This window comes from Fusarium proliferatum (assembly GCF_900067095.1).
Source record: "Fusarium proliferatum ET1 genome assembly, contig: FPRO_scaffold005, whole genome shotgun sequence".
Classification (NCBI taxonomy): Eukaryota; Fungi; Ascomycota; class Sordariomycetes; order Hypocreales; family Nectriaceae; genus Fusarium; species Fusarium proliferatum.
Window position 1 is genome coordinate 1,367,642 of NW_022194794.1, and position 26,057 is coordinate 1,393,698.

At 48.8% G+C, this 26,057-nt stretch overlaps 5 protein-coding genes across 5 annotated transcripts; 3 read left to right on the plus strand and 2 right to left on the minus strand.

Annotated features, from left to right (window-relative positions):
- Positions 1 to 4,746: 4,746 nt before the first annotated feature.
- FPRO_10720 (uncharacterized protein) lies at positions 4,747 to 5,636 on the plus strand (the record flags this gene model as incomplete). The annotated part of the gene is made up of 3 exons (XM_031231714.1): positions 4,747 to 4,780; positions 4,904 to 5,001; positions 5,064 to 5,636. 3 exons carry the CDS (start codon positions 4,747 to 4,749, stop codon positions 5,634 to 5,636), a joined length of 705 nt encoding a protein of 234 aa, XP_031081723.1.
- A 377-nt stretch (positions 5,637 to 6,013) lies between these two features.
- Positions 6,014 to 6,802, minus strand: FPRO_10721 (uncharacterized protein; the record flags this gene model as incomplete). Its single annotated transcript, XM_031231715.1, has 1 exon — positions 6,014 to 6,802. One exon carries the CDS (start codon positions 6,800 to 6,802, stop codon positions 6,014 to 6,016), a length of 789 nt encoding a protein of 262 aa, XP_031081724.1.
- A 1,128-nt stretch (positions 6,803 to 7,930) lies between these two features.
- On the plus strand, positions 7,931 to 9,001 carry FPRO_10722 (uncharacterized protein; the record flags this gene model as incomplete). Its single annotated transcript, XM_031231716.1, has 2 exons — positions 7,931 to 7,936; positions 7,994 to 9,001. 2 exons carry the CDS (start codon positions 7,931 to 7,933, stop codon positions 8,999 to 9,001), a joined length of 1,014 nt encoding a protein of 337 aa, XP_031081725.1.
- A 1,471-nt stretch (positions 9,002 to 10,472) lies between these two features.
- Positions 10,473 to 13,167, plus strand: FPRO_10723 (putative transitional endoplasmic reticulum ATPase; the record flags this gene model as incomplete). Its single annotated transcript, XM_031231718.1, has 5 exons — positions 10,473 to 10,522; positions 10,597 to 10,624; positions 10,680 to 10,735; positions 10,786 to 11,035; positions 11,086 to 13,167. 5 exons carry the CDS (start codon positions 10,473 to 10,475, stop codon positions 13,165 to 13,167), a joined length of 2,466 nt encoding a protein of 821 aa, XP_031081726.1.
- Positions 13,168 to 14,139: 972 nt separating this feature from the next.
- FPRO_10724 (uncharacterized protein) lies at positions 14,140 to 14,682 on the minus strand (the record flags this gene model as incomplete). The annotated part of the gene is made up of 2 exons (XM_031231719.1): positions 14,140 to 14,491; positions 14,552 to 14,682. The coding sequence occupies 2 exons, from the start codon at positions 14,680 to 14,682 to the stop codon at positions 14,140 to 14,142; spliced, it is 483 nt and encodes a 160-aa protein (XP_031081727.1).
- Between the last annotated feature and the right edge of the window lie 11,375 nt (positions 14,683 to 26,057).

Genomic DNA, 26,057 nt, shown 5'->3' on the forward strand with positions numbered 1-26,057 from the left:
TCTGTTCTGCAGTTGAAACACCCTTCATACAGAACTTGGACCCATTCGCGATGTTTGTTGTTTGAGCTTGATAAAGCCGTAGAGCCGTAGAGTTGCAGTCTTGATCATTTCGGCTCGGATCCGAGTTTCATTCAGCCTGCAGTGCCCATCATCACAGGCCAGGGAACTTGATCCGAAACGTCAGGCCAGGTCAGGTCAGGTTCTCAAATCCTTTGAGGTGCGCTATAAGTGCCCTGAGCTTAATACGACCTTAAAACGGCGAATATTCGTCTATGGTCGTGTTCAGGAGTTACTTCAAGTATCTCGTGCGATGTGATGTTGCGATTGGCCAACAGCTGCTGTTACAGCTTACATACCTACCGGTTGACGCAAGAGTAAAAGTGCTGGGGCTCCATGTCACTCGCGATCCATTGTACCTTGCATCATGATCCATTTGTTTTCGTTTTCAGAGCATCTGCAGGCAGGTATGTATCGTCAACAAACACCCTCAGAGTTAATTACAGTGGAAGTTTCAGGCTTGGCTATCATTTCTCACTTAAGCACTGTCATGGTACTAATCTATTAAACGATACTTTACATGCCCCTCATCGCCATCATCACCATCCTCAATAACACCAACTTAGGTGTCTTTCCGCTCCTCAGCACGAGACGATATCGGCTCATTGCATCGAGGCGCGTCTGTCCCGCCTCCCGCAGTCAATCGGCATTATCTTAGTATTATCGTCCAGCTCCAATACTGCCGTGTCCTACTGTATCCATCTTCTCCGCATTGTTGCTCCTTTTGCGCCCTCAACTCCGGCTACTCAACGTTTCAGCCGTTTGAAGCATCTTCACTGAGCATTGTCACTATTGCTCCACATAGGCCACTGAATGTCAAACGATACTGCTAGTCTGCCAAGCTCCTTGTCTCCTGACCAGGGTCTTCCTAGTTGATGGGTCGTTGCAGACGCTACTAAAGGGGGATCGCCCGAGGAGCGCCAGGGTCTCTCAATCACTACTCCGTAGCAGTAGCGCTTTTCAGCACAGAAGCCATCTAGAAGAGGAACCTCCATAATTCTCTTCTGTGATGCCTGTGCTGTCATCCTTGTTTCATTGCTTTTTTCTTCTGTCTCTCACGTCGGAGCGCTTTCCATCACGAACTGCAGTCTTGATCAAGAGTCTCCGGTCTGAGCTACGTATTCGATCTGTCTAGGCTCATTTAGTATGAACCATGGGCCTTTAGCATACTGCCATTGTGAATCTATGTACTATCCATTCTGTAACAGTAATAACAGTACAATTCGGGAACAGCTTGTGCGGCTGGCAGCAGGAACATGCTACACTAGCACCGTACTACGCAGTTTATTTGCGACACAGCTTGCATCCTGTGTCCTTGTGTCTCATCGGAGTTAACGAATCTTTATCCTCGCAACGGTCGAAACGCTTCTCTATCCAACACTCAAAATCGTGGTTCTCTGGTGTCATCAGATCTACAGCTAGTGAGAGGAAGTGCCAGCTTCTGGGTGTCGCTGCGACATTCCGTCGTCGATCATCAACGAGCCGCGTAAGGCAGGGGAGTTTGGCATGACGGTCCGTCCGGTATCGATGGTACATATCAAAGGACCAAAGACACTCAGACGTTTTGTTGTTCGTGTCTTCCTTGACTGACGCTGACACTGACAGTTAAGCTATCAAGATCGACAAAGTCCGAGCAAACAATCTGGGAATAGTTACAAAGTCCGTTTCTGGTGTCTCCTGCCCGGTTAAGCATTCCCGTATCACACTGTCCCCCAAGCCCCCCGTGAAGAGGGCTTGTAAGTAATATCGTCGCGACTGACTCAAGTGTAGCGGACTTGGTGAGGGAACTACTAGCCTTTATGGAGTTGAAGGGGCCGTGATCCAATCAACGCCATAGATCTTCCCAGGAAAATGGGCACCGAGAGCTGAGGATCCTCAAGAGCCTCGGCCACACCCTCAATGGTAATTGGTCCTTTTCAGTAATTGGTAGTTTTGGTTAGTGGACGTCGTGCCAAATTATAAAGGCGATTCCGTGTTGGCCCACACGTTTCTTTGGTAGTTGGCTGGCGATGTCTCCATGGTTGGTGATCAGACCTCTTCAAGTCCCTGGGATTTCTGATCACCTGCGCTCCAGAATCAGGATGTTTGTCAATATTTGGTAGAAAACGTTATCCGGATTCCACCTGCTAAAGTTTAATGCCTGTCCACTTGCTTTCTGGAATTGTTTCAAGATTGTTCGTTCTTTGGGGAGTGATCGGTCCATTAAATCCATTCGCTAAGATCCAAGTCTCAGATCTTCAACCTCACATTGAATGATTGGTTATCCTTGCTCTGGGCTTCCGATTTCCAGGAACTTGGTGCTCAGCACACGAACGTTATGATGATCATCATCATCTACGATACACGGGCGCTCGACTGCGTCCGTCTTGATCGATGTTGTCATAACTTTCTACAGCCATGCGGATATCGCTGGCTGGAAATACTGTGTATCGAACTCAAGACCACCCATCCTTGCTAGCTGAAGAAGCTCTCGGACCCCAAATTTCGCGTGATGAAATAAGGCAATTTAAACAGCACCGAGACCACTCAGACATTCAAGCTCCAGCACGATATCGATTCATTTAGCGAAGTGGAGTTATCAAGTTTCTAGACGGGACCATTTTCTCAAACAGGGTGGCCACATGGCAGACTTGTTCCGCTGCTGATCTACTACTGATGCTCATAACATGCAAACCATCTCCAATACAACCTCTGAATGGCATCATCTCGGGCTGGTACCCAACCGAGGCTTGGAATAAGATGAAAGACGCTTTTCTTTTCCATGCGATGTAACATATGATCTTTGGTTGCTAACTTTGGTATCTGAGACTGATCTTCAGCATTGCACGCCCTGCACATCCATATGAAGACAGTGGCTGCCTACTCAACGCAAACACTCTCACAACAAGAGTTGTGAAGCTCTGTAACAACCACTTGCTCATTATTCCTCGATACTCACTTACTACCGGTTGATTGTTGAGAGATTTTGCATCTGACCTTGCTCTGGAAACTTTGGTAGGATGAGACCAGCCTGACCGTGACAAGTCCCCCCTAACAAACAATCCATTCAAGGATACATAGCGAAAGAGCTATTGTCAAGTGATAAACTTGACCATAGCCTGATCAACTCGGATTAGACAACTCAAGTGACGGTTGAAGCCAGTCAGATTCTTAGTTAAATCTCAAACGGAGTTCAGCAATCCGGTGTGCGGATGGGACGGTCGGGGTCAGCCTCTGACGTTTTCCCACGCCGACGATGAATGACAGTCTTCGGTATGCAATGGCAACAGGAACGCGGTTCTCTCTACATGATCGTAAGCCTGTGCCAACAAGAACGGCTGTGGTGGTTGAGTTATACATGATATGTCAAGTAGAACTTATTAGAGTCAGACAAAGACAAGGCGACGACCACCCGAGCAAGCCACAACACTACTTACGAGGCAATTTCAAGCAAAGCTGTGGACCTGTGCTCCCACTATGCGTTGATGTTAGCCTTGGGTCGGCTTTTGGGTCATTGGATGACCGATGGCATGCGAAACAACATGATGCTGTCCGAGGTTGAGGTCAATTCAGCGATGCAACTCTCAACCAGAAGCCTCATAGAGGACAGTGCCGAGTCAATGTAAACCTGTCAGACATTGAAATTGGCTTGAATATCCGTACAGCCATCGGGAATGGCAAACGTCAAGATCGAAAGTCTGTTTCTAGGCCAAAGCTTCTCAGCCTAACCGGAGACACTGATTGAGAATGGAGGCGTATAAATCAAACCCCGTAACAGGAAATCAATTATCAGCGGGCTGCCACTATCACTTATAAGTTCCCAAAACCCTCTGCTAGTTGTTGTTAAAGTTTGGTCTTGTCAAAAAGACCTTCCGGTTGCTTTGTTCCCTTACCGGACTTGACTTCTAGTGGCTGAAAATTTGTATAAGAATTTGTCGGCAGATTTGAGCCTTTATATAATTCGCGACGAACATTCGTTCATTACACTGCTTGCTGTAGATATTGCTATAATTGCTGCTGACATGTGTATAAGTAATAGACGCTTGTAATGAAGAGAAGAGATCATAGGATAGAGTATTCTATCCATCTGGTGTGCGAGAAGTCTAGAGCCTATATGATTGACTGATGGCTCAACTCAATACTGGAAGCAATTGCCCGGCTATTAGATCAAGACTCATTCATATTCAGGCGGTGACTGAAGTCTATTTCCAAGACATGCATGAATTTTTCGCTGTTTATCAGAAATTCAAAGCTCAAATCACTCTCCCTACGGATGTGCAACGTTGTGGTGGCGAAGCTGATCTGAAAGCGCTGGATCAATAGATGCATGCGATACTCTGTAGTTAGTAGGAGCCTTAAGGTCTAGATCTCTATCGCCTCTAAACAAGCTCCTCTCGGCCCGGGAGTGCTCTGAAGAGGCCTCGTGTCTATGAAGGTGGGAAAGGGCAAGGAAGTGGCAGGAAAATAGTTGATAGGTGCCGTATATAGACGAATAGCTATACCCGCCTAGGTTGGCACCATCACACTGTAGCTTGGCGGCGCCACTAATTGACAACACTTGCAGATCGCCAGCTCAACACCAGAGCCCAAGCTTCAACTTTCTCACCGACAGAGCCCAGAACAACGGGAACGGCAAAAAAGGTCCTCTTCTTGGGTAGACAAAACGGGCAACGGTTGGAATTGGACTATTCAGACTTAAAAAAAAACAAAATGTCTATTCCTATGCATCGGCTGGGCGGTCGCGGTACGTCATCACAAAGAACATGGAACAACAAAGTTGTTGTTTGCGCCGGAATCGGCAACGCGAGACTTCGAAGTGCGGCGCTTTGATATGAGACGTCAAACACTGACAGTTCGATCTGGTTAGCCTTCGCTCACGACGATGACGATATCGAACAAGAGTACGACCGATTGAGAGACTTGGCGCGAGCTGAGGCCGAGAAGCGCAACGATTGCTTCGCGCGTGTACGTTGAATACAACTCGTGTTGGCCGGAGGGCAATACAAGGTAGCTAACTTTGCTTGCAGTCGCGTCAGGCATATGAAGATGGCGATGGTGCTGGAGCAAAGGAGCTCTCCAATCAGGGCAAGGCACATGCTGCCCGTATGGATGATTATAACCAGCAAGCGGCCGATTTCATCTTCCGTGAGAACAACGCCTCTGGTCGTGTAGAGGCGGACTCGATCGATCTTCACGGTCTCTACGTCGAGGAGGCTGAGCGAATTCTTGAGGAGCGCATTCGCGCAGACCAGCGCAATGGACAGACACATCTCTATGCCATCGTCGGCAAGGGACACCACTCAGCTGGTGGTGTCCAAAAGCTCAAACCCAAGGTCGAGGAGCTGTGCCAAGAACTTGGCCTCCGATACGAAACCGATGAGGACAATACTGGACGTATTATCATCAACCTCCAGGGCGGAGATCCTGTCCCTCCCTCGCACTCTGGTGGCTACGGTGGTCACCATAGTGGGCCACAGCATCACCAGCCTCAACATCATCAGCCTCAGCACCACCAGCAGGAACAGCAGAACGACGACGACGGGCAGATACTGCCTTGGATTCTGAAGAAGCTGGAGAAGGCCTGCTGTGTGGTCATGTAAACCTTGGATGTACTCTTCTGAGTTGCCACTTGTGGAATGCTTCTTTGGACTGCCTCTTTAACGCATTTATACCCTGATCTTGTGGGGTGGGAGAGATTGTGACTTTCTGAAATAATTTTTTGTGATTTCTCTATCTTGTCGAGCATTCTGGAAAGGCTAGATGACTTAAATGAGAGACATGCGGAACGTTCATGTTGAGAATTGAATTGATGGAGTATTTATCAAGTCTTTATTTGCTCGCTAGACATAGGAAATCTGTATTGTATGTAGATCAAGGCTCCTCTATACCCAAATGCATCTGTGAAATCGAACGCTTTAACGTTTTGTTACAATATAATCAAAGGTCTACCCCACCACCTTTCTTAGACATCACTTCCTTATGCTTCAGTCGAGTCCTTAATGTTAATCATCTCCTGGCTCTCTGTGGGTTTAGGAGCCTTACAGAGAGTGAATCCGACGGCCTCGCAGATGATCGCGACCATCATCTCCATGATTATACCAGCACCGAGATACATCCAAACATCCTGCTTGTGGCCGCCAAGGATGAGAGCGCAGGTGTAGGCAAGTCGGACAATGACAAAGGGCAGAGAGGCACCAACGGCAATGAGAAGTCGATGCTCTCCATCAGCAATGTAGGACTGGCTACGGAGAGCAAGGAAGAACTGGCCCAAAACCAAGACAAGTACAATAATCATGAGAATGACACCAATCTTGCACTCGGAGTTGTACTTGACACTGGGAGAGGAGCCGTTGAGTTCGTAGTCCGAGTTGGCACCGCCAACTGAGATAAGGATGATGGCAGCAAGCATCAGAAGTTGGATCGCACGCTGATAGATTGGTGGAACGCTGGGGCCGCCCAGTCGCTTGATTGAGTCGAAGCAACGACTAAGCAGGCCGAGAAGGATAAGAATCAAGGGGCCGAGACCGAGACCGTTCAGAGTAAGCCAGCCAACGTAGAGGCTTGTGTTTCTTGGGTCGTTGATGGTTGCAAGTAGCATTGAAGAGCCGATTAGACGGGCAAGTGATAGGATGCAGATGTAGAGCCAGCCAGCAGTCCGTCCAAAGCCATGAGTCTTGCAGAGAAAGAGGGCTCCGATGAGGATGAAGGTATAGATGACAATCTCGGCAATGGCGATGTCATCGTGAGCGTCCATAGGTCGAGCCATTATAGTTGAATGTGTTGTGGTAAGACCCTAAGGTATGTGAACAGAAAATCGGTTGAGTTTCAGGATGGTTCTTGGAGAATAGTTGACTTGTAGATGAATTGATGTTAGGAGAAGAGTATGGAATGAAGAAGCGATGATTGTATTGCTGTTCTGATCTGTTGAATGTTTCTCTCGACTTGAGAGATACAGGCATACTTATACATGTCACCGTCGACTCACATTCCCAACTTGAATATAGGAGATGCTGTACAGTCGGCAGAACGGCAATATCATAGCCTCAGTTTATCTCCACTGAATATCGACAGCTCGAGACAGTTACCCAAACTAGACAACGTCCTCTACCAGATATGCATGAGAAACGGAGACTTAACCATAAATGTTGCCGCTGTGTGGCATCAGATTCCCGATATACAGGGTCGCATGCACAATCAGAATGCGATATCCCTCGAAGGCTGAGTTCATTCATCGAATCGCATGCCCAATCTGGTTTAGCTCAAGATCTACTCAAATGGGACGACAAGGTTCAGGTCTGTGGCTGTAACGAACCTAACCTTGTAGGGCTGTCTATTCGAGTGCCGTGATCCGTGTGAACGACCAAAGCGAGAGCGAATATGTTGGTCGGTGACGCTTCTTCTGCATATAAGATCGTGGCTTGTACCTGCAAGGGAAGGCTCTTTGTTGAATACCTAGAATTTCGAAATTCCTCTTCTGTGAAGTTCCTGAAACTGCGAGTATCGATATCTGTCCAAGGCAAGGGAGGGTACCTTAGTTACTTCGGCTTTGCCGCCTCGAATTATTTTCCTGCTGAAGACTTGAAGTACTGGTCCTTAGCTTAAAACGAAGTACATCGTATGAGGCCGTGATTTGACTCACTCGAGCTTGTTCTGTTGATCTATCAAGGATCTTCTCGCAGGCACTACAAGTAAGCTAAAGTAACCCCACACAAAGTGAACCCTCCAAATGACGTCGAGCCTTTCTAAAATTCTCCAATCGACAACTTCCTCCACCAACGAGACCTCCAAACCAACTTCGACAGCGCCGAAAGAGGCCTCATATCTACATCCTACTATTTCCAACAAGGGTAGTTGTCGATCTGGGAAGTTGGAATCACTTCACTCTCACCAGACGATGCCTGTGTGTCCCCCCACTTTGTGACAACTTACACAACCCCTCAGCTAAATCATTACCCAGCTCATCATTGTCTCTGGACTACCTACCTCAGGCAAGTCGACACGATCACAACAACTTTACAATTACCTCTCCAATCGTATCGCCGATTCGAAATATCGCCTACACCTCATCTCTGATGAGTCCCTCTCTATCTCCCGTTCCGTTTACGATCTTTCAAGTCTCCCAGCACATACCAGGTCTGCCAACGCCTCAGAGAAGGATGCTCGCGCTACAATCTATGGCGCCGTGAAGCGCGTACTTAGCGACAAGGATATCGTGATTCTTGACGGCTTAAATTACATCAAGGGTTGGCGATACCAACTACACTGCGAATCTAAGGCTGTGCGCACACCGAGCTGTATACTGCAGATTGGATGTTCAGTGGATAAGGCACGGGAGGTTAACGAGGCCAGACTAAAGAAGAGAGAGGCCGGGGCATCCAGGGCTGTGAATAAAGAAGAAGCAACGTCTTCAGCTACAACTTCCGGCGATATGATCGTGGGCTCTGCAGAGCCGTATGAGCCCGGCAACTGGGACAACTTAGTCTTTCGATACGAAGAACCCAATCCTATGACCAGGTGGGACAGTCCTCTCTTCACACTTATCTGGGAGGACGATGATGCCCGAACCAGCAAGGTCTTCTCCGACCTCTGGGACGCAATCGCCGGTGAAACCCGCAAGGTTGTGCGCCCGAATCAAGCAACAATACAGCGCGGCCGCGAGGAGAGTGGCGACTACTTGTATCTCCTGGATCGCGAGACGTCGGATGTTGTGAAGCGCATAGTAGAAGCACAGCGAGAGGGTGACGATGTTGACGAGGTACGGATACCGTCGGGCTCTGTAGAACTGACGATACATTTGCCCACGGGGAAAAAGGTTGGCCTCCCGCAATTACAAAGACTAAGGCGGGCGTTCATGGGGCTGAATAGAGGTGGTATTGGATTGGAGGCTGTGGGCGATATGAAGTCTTCACGGCTGAGAGACACCTTTGTGACGTATCTCAATGATGCGTTTGAGAAGGATGAGTAGTAGTTATCTCTCCGTGCGGTTCAATGTGATAGCTTTACGATGCATGATGTGACGATAGTCTGAATACTTGCTTCCATGATCACACAATAAGCTTTCTCACATGCCCAGTGAGTCCAGAACTGTTGATTGAGATACATCGCCGGGCGGGATGTACCTGCGATGAAACAAATGAAATCAGCATAGTACATTCATACAAATGTGCTCGCTCATGGTGTTAATCACAAGTTGAACATGACAACAGAGCTTTTGGTTGTTTGTAAGTTCTGTAGCTCCAGGGTAACACCAGACAGTGTAGGTAAGGTAGGTACCTAGTTAGGATGGTAGATAAATGCGAGAAGCTTGAAGCTCGGACGAGGAATAACTACAGCTAGTACCCTCACGGTCGAGAGGAAGTGGTTTGAGGATGCCCAGATGCCCCGAGTCATAGCACGGCCCCGGTTGACACCATTCCTCAGCTTGCCGACAAGTTCAATGGCAGAGATCGTTCCATCATGTTTGTCAGCAGTGTACAGTAGGTTACCGGGTGGTGATTCGAGATTCAAGATGGCGAAGAGGCGAGTGGATTTGTAAGATCCCTTAATAAATTATAGTGGGCAAAAAAGCACCAGGGCAGTGTTGGAAAATGGCGAATGAGTCAGGGCTTGATACATATGTATCGTTGCTTAACAGTGCAACTGAGGCCGCGCAACAAATGGAAGCCTTTGACGATCCACCATGACCGCCATATGCAGACCAGACCGTCTGGACGGTAGTACTCCGTAGTAGACTGAGCTACCAATGCAAGAGCTAAGTTCTGTCCACGGTTCCTGCGTGGCACTCAACAAGGTGGCGGGATCATGAGCGAATATGTGTAAGAAAGGGTAATTTGCGCAGTATATTTAAAATCATTATAGAGAAAACCAAAAGTCCATTTCGCAACCAAAACTCACCTTGTTACAGGACACAATGGAAGCTTCTGCTGGCTTCCACCTGTTTTGCCTTTGCAGTCGTCACTCTCTGTTTGCCTGTTGCTACCGCCTTGCGCCCGCCTCTGCTTCATCATGCTAGTGCCAGCCTAGAGCCCCACCATCAAGCTAAGCTACTTCCAACACTGCAACATCATTGTTCCGCCCCGATTCAGGGCGTAAGGTGATATCATTGGCCCACAGCTGTGGTCGGCCAGTGAATCGCTGTCAAACAGTTCCGATGAGAGGGAAGGTGCCCTGTGGCCTTTGAGAACAGCTCGAACCTTCGTTACCTTACCTCCGACCTCACCTCTGCTTTAACTCTTGCATCTCTTAACCTTCAACACAAACTTTTGTCTTTACATCTCCCCACGAATTCTCCTTTTCCGAAATTTCTATTTAAACCCTCGTCACACACGCAAGAGCCAGCACTTGGCTTTTTCTATCTTCCAACACTCACAGCTCCCCCCTCCTTTCGTCATCACCGAGCCAGCATCAGCTTCGCCTGAAGCATCCAGATAACCATCATGGCTCCCCAGCCTGACGAGCACCACCCCCACAAGAAGGTCAACTTGACGTATGTGAAAAACCAAATCTGGACCTATTCCGATCACTGTTATTTTGCCAAGCGGAATCACTGACAAGATGCAGCGACCCTTCCGGCGCCGAGGTCAAGAACGTTCGTGTCATCCCATCTGATGAGATTCCCCAACATGCCGCTGACCGCTGTACAGGAGGATGATGTCGCGACTGCGATTCTCAAGAAGAAGAAGAAGCCTAACCAGTTGATGTAGGTGCTTTGCGCTGTACGGTTCGCATACAATTACTGACATCACCAAGGGTCACCGATGCCGTCAACGATGACAACAGTATTATCGCCCTCTCCGAGGCCACTATGGACCAGCTCCAGCTTTTCCGAGGCGATACCGTTCTGGTTCGAGGCAAGAAGAGAAAGGACACCGTCCTCATCGTTCTTGCTGACGAGGAACTCGATGATGGTAGCGCTCGCATCAACCGAGTCGTTCGCCACAACTTGAGAGTCAAGCACGGTGATATGATCACCATCCACCCTTGCCCGGATATCAAATACGTCAGTAACCACCGACTATAAAGATGAACTAGCTTCTAACGTTTCTGCAGGCCAAGCGAATTGCTGTTCTCCCCATCGCTGATACCGTCGAGGGTATCACCGGTTCCCTGTTCGACGTTTTCCTCGCTCCCTACTTCCGAGAAGCTTACCGACCTGTTCGCCAAGGAGACTTGTTTATCGTCCGCGGTGGTATGAGACAAGTAGAATTCAAGGTTGTCGAGGTCGATCCTCCCGAGTATGGTATCGTCGCACAAGATACTGTTATTCACTGCGAGGGTGAGCCTATCCAGCGAGACGAGGAAGAGAACAACCTCAACGAGGTCGGTTATGATGACATTGGTGGATGCCGAAAGCAAATGGCCCAGATCCGAGAGATGGTTGAGCTTCCTCTCCGCCATCCTCAGCTTTTCAAGTCTATTGGTATCAAACCTCCCCGAGGTGTTCTGCTCTACGGCCCCCCCGGTACCGGTAAAACTCTAATGGCTCGAGCTGTTGCCAACGAGACTGGTGCTTTCTTCTTCCTCATAAACGGTCCTGAGATCATGTCCAAGATGGCTGGTGAATCTGAGTCAAACCTTCGAAAGGCTTTCGAGGAGGCTGAGAAGAACTCCCCTGCCATCATCTTCATCGATGAAATCGACTCTATCGCCCCCAAGCGTGAGAAGACCAACGGTGAGGTCGAGCGACGAGTCGTCTCTCAGCTTCTTACCCTCATGGACGGTATGAAGGCCCGCTCCAACGTCGTCGTGATGGCCGCTACCAACCGTCCCAACTCTATCGATCCCGCCCTTCGACGATTCGGCCGTTTCGATCGTGAAGTCGACATTGGTATTCCTGACCCTACCGGTCGTCTTGAGATTCTTCAGATTCACACCAAGAATATGAAGCTCGGCGATGATGTCGACCTGGAGCAGATTGCCTCTGAGACACACGGCTACGTCGGTTCCGATGTTGCTGCCCTCTGTTCCGAGGCCGCTATGCAGCAGATTCGTGAGAAAATGGATCTCATCGATCTCGACGAGGACACAATCGATGCCGAGGTTCTCGACTCTCTCGGTGTCACCATGGAGAACTTCCGTTTCGCCCTCGGTGTGTCCAACCCCTCCGCTCTCCGCGAGGTCGCCGTTGTCGAGGTTCCCAACGTTCGCTGGGAGGATATTGGCGGTCTCGAGGAGGTCAAGCAGGATCTCAAGGAGAACGTTCAGTACCCTGTCGATCACCCCGAGAAGTACCTCAAGTTCGGCATGTCTCCTTCTCGAGGTGTACTGTTCTTTGGTCCTCCTGGTACGGGTAAAACTATGTTGGCCAAGGCCGTTGCCAACGAGTGTGCCGCCAACTTCATCTCCGTCAAGGGACCCGAGCTTCTCAGCATGTGGTTTGGTGAGTCTGAGAGCAATATCCGAGACATCTTCGACAAGGCTCGTGCTGCCGCTCCTTGTGTTGTCTTCCTTGACGAACTTGATTCCATTGCCAAGGCTCGTGGCGGATCCATGGGTGATGCTGGGGGTGCCTCTGACCGTGTCGTCAACCAGCTTCTGACTGAGATGGACGGTATGACTTCAAAGAAGAACGTCTTCGTTATTGGCGCCACCAACCGACCCGAGCAGCTCGACCCTGCTCTGTGCCGACCTGGTCGTCTCGACTCACTCATCTATGTACCTTTGCCCGATGAGCCTGGTCGTCTCAGCATTATCAAGGCCCAGCTCCGCAAGACCCCAATCGCCTCCGACATCGACTTCGGCTACATCGCCTCCAAGACCCACGGTTTCTCTGGTGCTGATATCGGTTTCATCACACAGCGTGCTGTCAAGATCGCCATCAAGGAGTCTATCGCTGCCGATATCGAGCGCCAGAAGGCTCGCGAGGCTGCTGGTGACGAGATGGACACAGACGAGGATGCCGAGGATCCCGTGCCCGAGTTGACCAAGGCCCACTTCGAGGAGGCCATGCAGATGGCTCGCCGATCAGTATCTGACGTTGAGATCCGCCGGTACGAGGCTTTTGCCCAACAGATGAAGAACGCTGGCCCTGGTGCCTTCTTCAAGTTCCCCGAGGCCGGTGCCGAGGCTGCTGGTGCTGACGGTGGTAACTCATTTGGCGATGCTGGCAACGATGATGATCTCTACGACTAAGGACGGCAACGATTGTATGGACATGAGTCCTTTGTATTCTAATAATTTCACTCGCACATCTCTACATTGGCTCGTAGGTTGCTAGTAAGCAATCTACTCACGCATTCTATGCGGCCGATATTCGAATGGGAGTTGGTAGAATGGTAGAGGAAAGAAGAACGGCAACCTGATCCTGGCATTTCTGATGAGCCAGAAGGATATGAAAGTAGTCACTGTGTGACTCGAGACGGATTTGCGTTTGATAGATGATGAAATTGATTCCCTTAGCTGTATATCAAGTCTCAAAGTGATTGTTTCTTGTGTGCTAAATTGCTTGTCCTCTATTCGCGAACGCCATAAATCTTCGTTGGGATGGGCGCTTCCTGTTTGGGCCCTGTACTGTATTGCCTTTGATACAAGGCTCTTGTCGAGCGGTCGCCCTAATACAATGAAGCAGAGAGCTCCATTAGTTTGCAGCTGGAAAGGAAAATTTCTCTCCTTCACGTGGAGATATCCATAAAAGTACATCATGATGCCTTGTGGCGCCAAGAAAGGCAAACATTTATTTTCCGCCGTAGCCAAATTGTCAAAGGTTATCATCAAGGTAATGTCTATTCATTTGTGTCATACGTAGTTATCGTCTCGTGTTCATGTTTTCGGGATCCTGTCTCCCTTCCAACACCCGCGCGAGTATGTTTGTTGTGTATTATATATAATATGAGTTAGTCTGCTATTCAAGAAAGGCCTTCGTGAAGCTATTCGTTTGGGCGCATCCTAACTTGTCCGGCTTTGCGTATGTAGGACATGCTGGTGTATGGTGGTAAGCACCCGAGTTATCGAATCCTTGGTTGGGCTTCTCGCATTGTTTGGATTTTGTCCTCGATTTTGTCGTAATTCAGAATGCCGGCCAGATTTTCCGATGCGACAAGATGTATTCTGTCAACTCTTGACTTGGGGATTTTTTGTTCAAACGTTTCAAGGCATAGCCGCATCTTAAGCGGTTCCTTCGTCCTCGATGTCGCAAACAGCTTCTAGGCTCTCCCTGGTGACGCGAAGAGCCTCGTCGATTACCGACTCCGGCACAGCAAGACTAGGCTTAGCGTCGGTCGCACCATTAGTCTTCGTGGCATCGCCGTTTGTTGCAGGCTTAGCGCTCGTTCCGTTCGAGCTCGATGATATGGGGTTGAGGGCAGAATCGTGGCGGACATCTTCAAGCACGCGACTCAGTAGGGCGGGAAAGGTTGTCACTTCGCCGGAGCGCAGCAGAGAGAGTGCATGCGATTGGATAGCCGTGGGCCAGTTCGTAGAATGGGAGTTCAGCGCGTGGAGAAGAGCATCTTGTATTCTTGGGTAGTGTGTCAGTGGGTTGTCATGATAGAAACTGGCGAGGGAGAGGGGGGCGTACTTTGAGACGTGACCGTCGCGCAGAAGGACTGTGTTGATTTGTGACCGTAAATCTGGGTCCAGAGTCGCCTGCGTGTGGTTTGCGGCGCTGGAGGGCACCTTGACGGGGGTAGAGGGTGCGTTACTGGACATGATGGCGATGCAGGTCGAGGATGATCAAGTTTGGTCCCTCTGAGAGACAGCGTAAACGGGAGAAGACGGAGAGTGTTGATCTGGGGGGGCTCTTGGCCAATCGAAGTAGTTTCGCCCTCGAGACCGAACCAAATATCGTGTATCAGACACAGCGAGAGCTTTCGATCGGTCGCTCCGAAGCTTGAATGTTGCCCGTTTGGGTCAGGAGTATCGCTTAGTTTATGTCCAAGATAACAATTGAGCTAGAACAATACGATTAGCGTCAGTCTCCGACTTGAGCATAGGGCCAAAATAGAGCTCTTACCCACCCACAATGTATCGCTAGAGGTCAACTCAATGACACAGAAGATAGAGGTTAGTTAATCGTCAGAATGTAGTAGCAAGGCTGAGGCTGGGGATGAAAGCTTCAGGGCACACAAGGCTGAAGTGCGTTTGTGTCTGATTGGGCGCAAGACCCCACTCTGGCTGTGGCGGTGCTCCACAGAGATACTTATTGTCCTCTTATCGACCAATCCCAATATTGGAAGAATAAACAACACAATATCATCTAATTAGAACCAGCACTTACACGCTCTGGACGACAATGAGACAAACATGCAGCAAGTCATCTCTCCCAGTTGAATAGAAGCTCCAGTAGAGCACAATGGTGCTTGTTTCTCCAAATCCATTGGCATTCCTCGTTGTATGTTTCAATCCCTGGTCAACATCTCTTCGCTTGCTGAGTGGCTTGTCTACGATTTTGACCCCTAACCTAGTTCATTGATTTACACCACGCACTAGATATCGCCAAAGGAATTTAGTCAATCCCATCAAACTCATCTTGTGGGCTGCGTTCGGTCTGAAAAGAGATTGAGATCTCACGGCACTCCTTAGTACACGAGAATTTGTGATATCTCACTGTGGACCTGAAATTTCCATCAACCCAACACATTCAGTCATATCTGAATGCTGTTGTCAATGACGATTGGAAGTACTGTTCCTACCGAAGATAAGACAACGGCTTAAGACATACGCTCTGTCTGTCATGTCTGTTCACCATCTCGAAACAGCATTACAGCAAGGGATGATTAAGCTAAACTCAAGTCTTATGACAACTTCATGCAACAAGCAGAGTCATTGAACCATAAAGATTTAAGGTTAACGAAAAGAGCATGAGGAAGGTTTGTACTGCAATATTCTAGGCCAGGTGAATGCGACTCTATGGGGCAATTGCGTTTTTTGACGTTAGATGTGAGCACTTGATCAGTTTCTGGAGGCTGCTATACCGCACGTTTGTAAGTGATAAAGAGGATAATTATTCAACTGACGTCACACCATGTCAGAGATTCTGTAGGTTAATCCAGTCAGAGAGAATTAATCGCTATCTCAGAAATCTCCCAAGTAGCCCATTATCAACTATTGACTATTTCGAGGAGTTCGATGGGTCTTAATCAGGTGATTGATTCTCATACAACAAGCCAATGCCAGCTTCGAGGACAATATACCATCTCTAATAATAGACAGAAAAGGATGCGATGAATGATCACGGGCTTGTTTTGGAATTTAGTTGATGTGATTTGGGCGGGGGGGGGGCATATCTCGAGATATGGCAACACTGATCTCTTGGGTATAACGTGAAAAGAGACGGCCGACACTCGTACATCGTTCCTCAACATGGATGTGAGACGGTCTACTTACCCTGCATCCTCAAAAGTCATTTCACTTGTAAGTAGCTGGAAGACAGACAGACAGACAGATGCTCGCCTGACGGGGGGGAAGAGTTCCCCGTTCCGTGTACTAGGCATAACTTTGCGCCTTAAGAGGATGCAACCATCCTCATCCTAAACCAACAAGGACGATGCGGGTGTCATCCGGGAACATCCACTTCTGAGTCGAGGGATCCGGGGCGTACCATGGCCCATGGGTAGCACCAGGTGGCTATCGGGCTGACATTTGTGCTCACGACGATGAACAGACATACATGGTTTTGCCATGGTCGATGTCGATGGTGTTGAGCCCTGTCGTCGCCAGTGATTTACCTTGGGTTATGCAATGTGTTCCGACGGGTACTTTACCCCAGGCATCCACTGCACAGACTGGCGGTACCCGAATCATCCATCCATGTCAACTATCTCACCGGCCGGAAATCCCACTTTTGACTGGACTTGGACTGACTTACGGGCCGACCCGTTGGTATACCCGGTAATGACAGTTTCCCAGTTGGAGCTTGTAGGCATTGCACTCACTCTTCACACCGACACATCACCGTCTCGTCTTGATTGCTAGCCTGCCACGCCACAATCAAAGGATTGAGCTTCCTGTAGCTGTCTAGTATAATTTTCCGGAAGCTTCGCTCCCGCGCAGCACGGCTCCGTTCCAAGCCATCACATGAGCCCTTGCTGCCGCAAGATGGGATAACTTGGGGAAGTCAACCGATTATTCTTGGTTAGGGGGGGAGGTAGTTGCTTGTTTGTTCGGTAGCTCGCCAACCCCGGTAGCCACCCCGACATTGCGGTCATAGTTATAGGCGGTGAACGGCACCCAAGAAGCAACAAAAAGGCCCTCATAGCGAACCCTATCGCATCGACCCATCACAGTTGCAGCTGAGAGCAGGGAGAGCTCTTAGGCTCTTGGACTTTCGTTTTCCCACGTCAGACGGGCCCCAACTTACAGCTGTTCAAGGGTTTATTCCCTCAGCGATTTTGAGATAAGAACTTCATGTGAAACCTGCTGGCTATCTGGAGGTTTCCAAGGACTTGCATATAATCTGCGAAGTCATGGGTATCTTTCCCTAATTGTAATCTGGGGAATGGTACCAAAGTGTAATGGGTATGTTTAACATACGCTTGATGCGAATCATTGAATCGTGAAAGCAGCATGCGAGCAGGGTCGCAAACGTTGTCCATCTCCATCTCCATCTCCATCGTATTGCATGATTTGGCTAAGTGAAACGAAGTTCTGTTGTTTTCAGTGCATGAAACAAATGCTTCTGATAGGCCAGACTGTCACATCTGAAACGAAGGCACTTATCGCAAGCAAAGTAAACCAACCGTCCTGCATAGTCAGAGTTGAGATTCCGAGCTGCATATCCCGGTCTCTGTTCAAGTGGTTGCAGGACGTCGACTAGAGACCTCCTTGCTTGCCAAGGCGAGGAAAGAGAGAAACAGCCCACTTGACAAGCCCAAGTAGCATGCCGGTTTTCATATTTTTTCATAGTATTACCCTTACCTCCCACAAATCTCAGTTATCCAGACACCATTCACAACTTGTCTTGGACCACGTCTATGCAGTACGTATAACCGGCTTCATTCGACCATGAAAACCCCGACAAGTCCCGCAATGCCATCAGTATGACTTCCTGTTGCAAGGGTTTGAGTATGATTTCGGCTCGCGGTGAAGCTGGTTGGACCCATTGGAGCGGAAACCTGCAAGCTTGTTTGTATCACAATGCAACCGTTATCGAAACTCGGGATGAACCCCATTTGCTGGAATAAACTTCCCGTTAGTCGACAGACTTGTCGGTGAGCCATGTCTTGAAGTATCTCTCTACCTGAGGTGATAGCATGAGGCATGTATACACAAGGATGCATGTCCTCGAGCCGAAGTGCCTAAACTCGCTGACAGGGTGGTGATTAGCTGGGCTAAGTCTCCCTCGCGATTGAGGCTGAAGTATCGGATTGGAGATCTTGTCCTTTAATGTGGGGGATGATGATCATCGAGGCTGGAGGCGAAGAATGAGCCGGAGCCAAAGAGTAGTGGGCCATGTCCAGGATCTCCTCGTGGTTGACCGGTCAAGTGAAGCACCGCGCAAAGCCAACGTCCCACACCACGCATCCACCCATCACATTGCTTTGCAGCCACGCACATGTTTCCCCAGAAAACTAGAACAGGCAGCTGAAGCGTATTCAGCTGCATATTATACGTGCAGCGACGTTAGGGAGCCACGAGGACTTAGTCAGAAGCGTTGCAAGCCATGAGAGACACTACTTGATCCAACAGCGAGTGACACCGATTGTGCTATTCAAGCATTTCATCGACATGAGATAGCCATAGAGCGCGGGGGGGTTGTAACCTGGCAGATTGAGGAAGAATGAATGACTCGCCAAAAGCACCCAAGACGCAACATCGAAGGGCGGCCATTTTCAGTCGTATGTGTCGTCCCGTAGCTCCTTGTGGGCCTATGAAACACAAACCGATGGCGAGCTGCATATGGGCGGATGTATTGCTTGGCGAGGCCGAGACCCAATAGAACAGAGTTTGCATGAAGGATGTCTCTGGAACTGATCTCATTGAACAGAGTATTGAGGCCTGTATTCATGTGAAATTTATGAGTGCCAGAGCAGGGAAGTCAAGTCCGATACCACGGGCTATGAAGGCGAATCGACAAAATGATCAAAGAACTACCGGCCAGACCATAACCTACCCCAGGATGTTGAGCAGCACTGTGCACCTAAACGAGTCCCGAGATGGTCTTGCCAGGACTCAATCGAAAACGCAATGCCTGCCCAATACTGCCTGGCACTTTTTAAGGACAGATCATTTCCCCTGCCGAGGTGGAAATGCATAGAGCTGCTGACGGTTTTGAGTTTCGAAAAAGCAATAAGGCAGTATAAGCTAGGAGAGAGTGTCTAGAGTGTCTATGGACAAGACATTGGCAGGGGTCTTCGGGGGCAGGGTTATCTGTGCGTAGACCTGTAGTTAACATAACCTGACATGATGACTGCGAGGTGAGTAAGGTAGGTCAGCGACCAATACAATGAGTGAATCTGCGGCCTTGAAGCAATAAGCAAAGAAAGGGACGTCACGCGGTAACAATATAGAGGAAACAAGATAGACGAGAGAAGATGAGAGCCTTCGAAGCTACTCATGCCGGACAGTGGAGTGTGTAGGACTCATGGCCAGAGCTGAACGAATGATGCATCACCACTTGGGAACCGAATAAAGATCGGTATCATAGGTATGTTTTGACGAGTATAAACGGCTCTTCTTACCTAGGTCCTTTGCTCGCGAGATACGACACACTAGACAAGTGTGCAGCTAGTGATAAGGCGCAGAAGACCATGGATCAGGCATGTTGAGCCAGCAGCGGAAGTTGTGAGAGGTGAGTTGTCAGACAAGCAGTTTTCCATGAAGCCAGCAAGGTGTGAAGTTGTGGAGGGAAGCTGAAGGAGACTGTCCGGAGTGGATGTCTAAGGAGGTACCGAGATAGGTAGGTATCCCATTCAATCTACCGGGTTGTACCTACCTAAGAGAATGTAAGGCATTGATTGAATCTTAGGCATTCTCGGTAAGTACCTACTTACTGAGGTATTCGGCATGAAATCCCCACCGGCCCCGACCTTCCATGTTTGCTGACTCTTTCCTTGCTGATGCTATGAGGTGTTGAAGGTGTTGACAAGAAAGGTACAGTGCAGCGCAGAAAATAGGAGTGTAGTGCAGTGCAGGGCAGTACAATAAAGGAAGGAAGGAAGGCACAGCAGAAATAGAAACAGCAATAGTTGGCCTCAAAGACTCTGGGAGTTGTAGCCGGCGGCTGGCAACATCTCATAATGTAGGTGAAGAGAAGTTAGGTAAGCGAAGGGGACGCCCATATCGAATCGTATCTCGTCTCGATATCTTTCTGGTGGGAGGTGGCGAGTTAAAAAGGCGCCGTTAGAAAGGATATCCTTGAAATCAATATATGCATCTGAATCAATTAGGCACTCGCTGACTATGCTCGCCTTGTTTTGAGTTGTGCAGACTGATGCACGCTGCCGAAATGAACAAGATACCCCAGTGTTCTACTGCGTGAGATATCTATTCATTCCTGGGTAGTATGTGTACAACCCATTATAGGTAAGTATTGGATGCAAGAGCTCTATCCTAGCAACCTTCCAGTTTCACTTCGGGGCATACAGACATACGCATACTCACCTACCTACCTACCTATGCATACATAATGCATACATTATGTATGGCATCCCGTGGCTCATATCTCACATTACTAGGTAGCACCTCGTATTACCTCGATCACATCACATCAGCAAGTCTGACTTGACCTGAAAGGCCTGAATGGCCTCACTTCTCGCTTCTACAGATAGCCCATGGGATAACACGTGCCTGGGTGTGGATGCCAAGCAATACATTCTCGGGGTGAATCTGTTACAAGATGGAAATCAAGAGAGCATGGATTTGCCAGATCTCGACCTGGCCCAAGCCCCCTCGACTGGATGCAGTCGCCTGCAGATATGACACCACCCACTGCCCAATACAGCCACAAACAACAACAACATAGTACCTACCGCCAACACCACTTTGATTAAGCTACAGGACCCGAAGAAAAGGATGAGGCTTGAATTAGTCGGAGTGAGACGAATGTGCATGTTTGACTCTTTTAGAATGTTGATTCTCACATTCGGCAGCGGTGTTGGAGTGTTTATTCCTCTGGAGGTGTCCTCACTTACACCGAGAACAGCGGTATCAATTGTGGAGGTGGGGTCATTATCACGCTTACAGTACTCAGACATTTTCATGATCTTTGGCTCTGGCGAACATAGAATTGGATGCCAATCCATACCGTTTTCCATGTTATGAATTAGAACACCACACCTTACTGATAAGTTGGAAATGGAGGGTTGTGTCAATTTGGCTTGGCTTCGAGTTTCTTCCAAGCTGGGCTCAAGTGCAAGCTGCCATGCCATTGCCATGGCTCACTAAAACCAACACTAGGATCGTGACGGAGCGGCTCTTTGAGCCTTGGTGCTTGGCTACCAGTCGTAATCAGTAAAGGACGGAGGGGCATCTTCTTGTCTGACCCGGGTCACGCAGTCTTCAGCCAGTCATTCGCATTTCATGCTATGGTTCGCGGGACCGCGACCTGGGATACCGCAACAGCAAGTACAACAGGTGATGCGGACTTGGCATTCCACAACTTAGATTCCGCCATCTTCTCGTCTGGCTGGTCTCTGTTTTCTCCTTTGCTTTCTTTTTACCCGTCAGCTCATTTCTGCACCTTTACGAGTTGCTACCCCTAAGTTACCTGAGTTGAATTGAGCTTCCGTACCGTAACCAGTAAAGGTACCGCTTTGACGGCGGCGCCGGTGATGGTGGTGGTCCATAAAATGAAGGCTAGGGGGACTGGACCCTTGAGAGGATTGGCGGAATAGGTGCAGTACAGATCGCAGATGGCTGTTGGACAAGAGGCACAGACAGGTGTCTTTTTGTCTACTCGACTCTTCCACCTCATCAAGGACACTATCCTGCGCAAGACAGAGGGTCTGAAATTTTAGTGACAAAGACTGGGATTGTGCTACAGCCCAGGTCTCACAAGCTCACTGTTCTCGTGGCTCCCATGCTCAGTCAAGATGAACTGACCTGTCAACGGCTTAGACACCCATGCTTGGCTGGCGGCCAGACGCCGGGTTTTGCATCAATCGGATAACTTGACGCGAAGCTATTCAAGTAAATGTTGCAGAGACCACAGGTGTGTCTTGATGACCGGCATGAGCTGTGCACGACAATACTTTGGTTTGAGCAACGGGCCCAATTACCTGCAGACACTTATGCAGCAGCGCAAGCGGTGAAAGAGAAAGGATGCTAACCATCTCATGATGAAGCAGAGGTAGCGTTGTAGCTACGGACGGTGAAAGGACAAAAAACACGACCGGAAATCTCTGCTTCTACACCGAGAGCGTTCCAGTCAAAAGGCACTTGCAGATCTCATTTGGGACTGATGAAAATCAAATCACAGTTACATCCTAGCGCGGACAACGATCCAGTGCAGTCATATTGGATACAGAACATTAAGCCCTCATGGTGGATAAATAGATTGATCAATTGAATCCTCTTCTTTGTGGCCAAGCATTCGCTAGTAAGGTATATAATGCTGCTAATTAGCTCAGGCCTGTTCTTCGGTATTAGTAGATGTTGGGGTTATCGCTGTTTCGTTTGCCGAGGTAGTAATTATAAACACATGAAAGGTTTATACAGATAATGCTATCCAAGTCTGGCATAGACAATAGAAGCAATAATGCAAACTACCATGGATTCAGTCGACTTGTGAGTTGTGACGCATTACAACAGCTACAGCTCACCGGCAGTTGTATGAAAGAGGGTCAAGCTAACAGGCCTCAGGACAACAATAGCAGCCTCTGTGGAGTTAGCACATAGGCAAAGTGGAGGAGAGTCAAGCATCATGAGTCCTTCGTGGTGACACCTGGGCACAAATGGTGGGGAGAGAAAACAGAAAGACTTGAGACGCCATCGAGAAGGTATGGAGACACGGATTGACCCTTGTAAACAAAAGCAAAACCTTCAGTGAATACAGTATGTACATCCGCTATTGGATGTCAGCAAAAATTAATTGATCAGTTAAATAACTGACCATTTTAGCCGCCTACTCATCTTTGTCAGTTTTCCAGAATCGGGCGGTGCATCGCCAATCTTATTAGCTTGCACTCTTCCTTGACCTGAATCTCACCTTATCACTCACCTTGCGAATCCGACATCTGACAGCAGCACGGAATTCGACAGTCCCACCGCAGTCTACAGTCTGCAGTCTACAGCCAATGCTTTCCTACCAACGCAACAACGATCGATCTGGAGAGCAAAGAGGGGACTACCAGCCAAGGTTGGCAATGTTAAGAGCAGCGTTTGGTGCGGCACAGAGCCAACAATGGGGGCTTTTGCGCATATGCTCGTTCTGTGTAAGCTGGCACACTTACTGTAAATACTTATTACATCGCAAATACCTGAGAACCTGTTTCACCGTGCATCGCTCGCTGCATGATATCGTATCGCATCGCTGCTCCGCGCCGCCCCACGCCTTGACACTAACCTAGGACTTCTGTACAATGGAACGAAGAAGATAGGCATAGTCAATGGCAGATGGCACAGGCAAAGCTCATTCGTCAATTGCTGCTCAGTTTTCTCTTTCCTCTCCTCAGGGACCTGCGTCAACTCGCATAGCTACATGCAGGAAACTACTGTAGCTGGCGCAATAAGGCAAAGATCAAGGACCATCATCTGCAGCCTAAAGTTTGTGACACGACACGACAACACAGTATGTACAACCTGCCCGCCGGTGAAGGAGGGCTGTCACTTTTCTTTTTATGGCGGGAGAGCAGCCCACCCCTCCTCTTCGACCCCGGCTTTTCAGAAATTCTTGTCTCGGGAATAAGAACATCATCATGACTTCTAAAGCCAACACTCAACAGCGATGATCTGCCCGGCCAGATCTCTCCGCTCCTTTCCCCGTTGCTGGCCGAGAAACGTCCTTCTGACTCGGCCTCCCATATGACTTGACTCGGATGACGACGGCGGAGTAGAGGGGGTGCTATGGATGTGGAAAGGGGGTTAGGCAGGGCAGAGGAATCTACGTCAGGAGCTCAGATCTAGGTACACACATCTATACCTAGACAAGGTGAAGGCTGGGATCTGGCGGCCGGGATCGAAGATGGTGGAGGACTGCTGGGCACGGGATGGAGTAAAGACTTAGCCAGTCAGTTTGCAGTATAGAAAACTGAGACACAAAACATAAAGAGTGTACTTGATAGATTGTATTGGAATAGAAACTTCGATGAACTGAACTCAATAAAGGAATTGCCAGGGTTATGGTCATGACGCCAAGGCAAGCCTCTTGATACCGTACCCGCAGCCTACAAGCCCTGCCAGGCACAATACATGATCTTTATTCGACCTGCGTGTAGAGGTCTCCAACAGCTTCTTCTTTGGAACGGCAGAAATCGAAATCGCAGGCTGTGTTGGAGGTACAGTACGGGGTACATGTTCCTGTGCAACCATTACACTGAGCTAAGGCACGGAACATGGAAGTCATGGCCCTCACTTACATCATCACTATCGCCATCGTCTTAGCCACCTTGACCACTTACACGGCCTTACAGTTCACACCAAGTGTTCCAGATGTGATCACTGAGGAGACATGTCTGAATTTCATGAAGCAATCAGAAGCAGGCATCAGATCACTAGGAAGAGAAACAGAAATTCATGATTATTGACACAATAACGGAGACATACACACCGCTTAATCAAATCGATTAGACGACTAGCCATGCAAGTCCTCTAAATTCCTGGTTTGCTTTCACAAATCAACATAGCCTATCCCATGGGGATTCGTTTCCTTGGTTTATTATTGGACTGCATAACCATTTCGTTGTGCGCCAAAAAGCAACAACTGAGTCCATGATACAACAGCGTGGTAGAGCGGGTGATTACTGAATGTAGTCTACCGAAGCGCACAAACCAACACCATCAGCCGCTGGGCGGCGTTCCGTCCGGTCAGTGCAACGGATTATCGAAACTTTACAAGGGGACAGGGAGGGTTGAGACGGGATGGATTGGTTGGACTGGATTGAATAGGACTGGTGTTGACTTTGTTTACACACAGTCTAAATTGGGACATCTTCAAGGCTGAGGTGGTGCGCTATCACGATACCCCTTAAACCAATAGGGGAAGTCAAATTGAAATAGAGTGTTTTGGCTGAACATCATGACTATTTTTGTGTATCTGATCACTTTATTTGCGTGGCCTCTCAGTTCGTTGTTTGCAGAACAGCCGTACTACTAACAAAATACCCGGCGATGGGTCTTAATGATGATGAATTCCAATTTCCCTGTCATTGCTTGACTTCTATTCTTATTGATCAACCTTGACCTGCCATCTGGGGGAACCTGGCTGTTGGTCAAACAATCCCCGATCTCACCTGAAGCGGAACCATACTAGCTAGACAAGGTGGAGGAGAAGTGAATGTTGTATTGGACCCGTTTCCCTAAAAAAGAACAGAGAATGGATATCCGTCCCTTGCAGTGTCAATGGACGACAAGCTTTATTTGCTGTTAGTTGTGTGCTTTACACGCAATCATCAACAGGCACATGTCGTGTCATTCGAAGCCGAGCTTCATGATTGACCCACGCAAAACAACACCTTAGCCAGTCGGTGCGTGTGTTTTGCAGTACATACATATAATGCATAATAATAGACAGTTATCGATTGTTAAACGCCCGAGTCGCGTCCTAATAATAATAACACCGTCTCGCTATGTTGAGTTTGCCATTCGTTTCGATCCTTGCTGCTCCCGCGGCACCAGCGTTATAAACTATCAGGTCAGGTCTGTCAATGCCCAAAGCGCCGAGTCTGCGGATCATCTATCTATCATCTTTACCATTCTTTCATCGTGATTCACGCTCTTGGCATAGAACAGTACACAGACCTTGTCAGGTCAAAGAGACAAGCATTGAACTCGAGTTCCCGTTGCTCAGATAAACCCGGTCAAGACCCATCAAATTCCTGGTAGACAACAGACCCAAAGACAAGAACGATGTGAGGATAAAAGCGTGGAACCCAAGCCAAGAACGGCCGCCCCCAGAAAGGGCTCAAGAGGACCCTCTTCCCAAGACT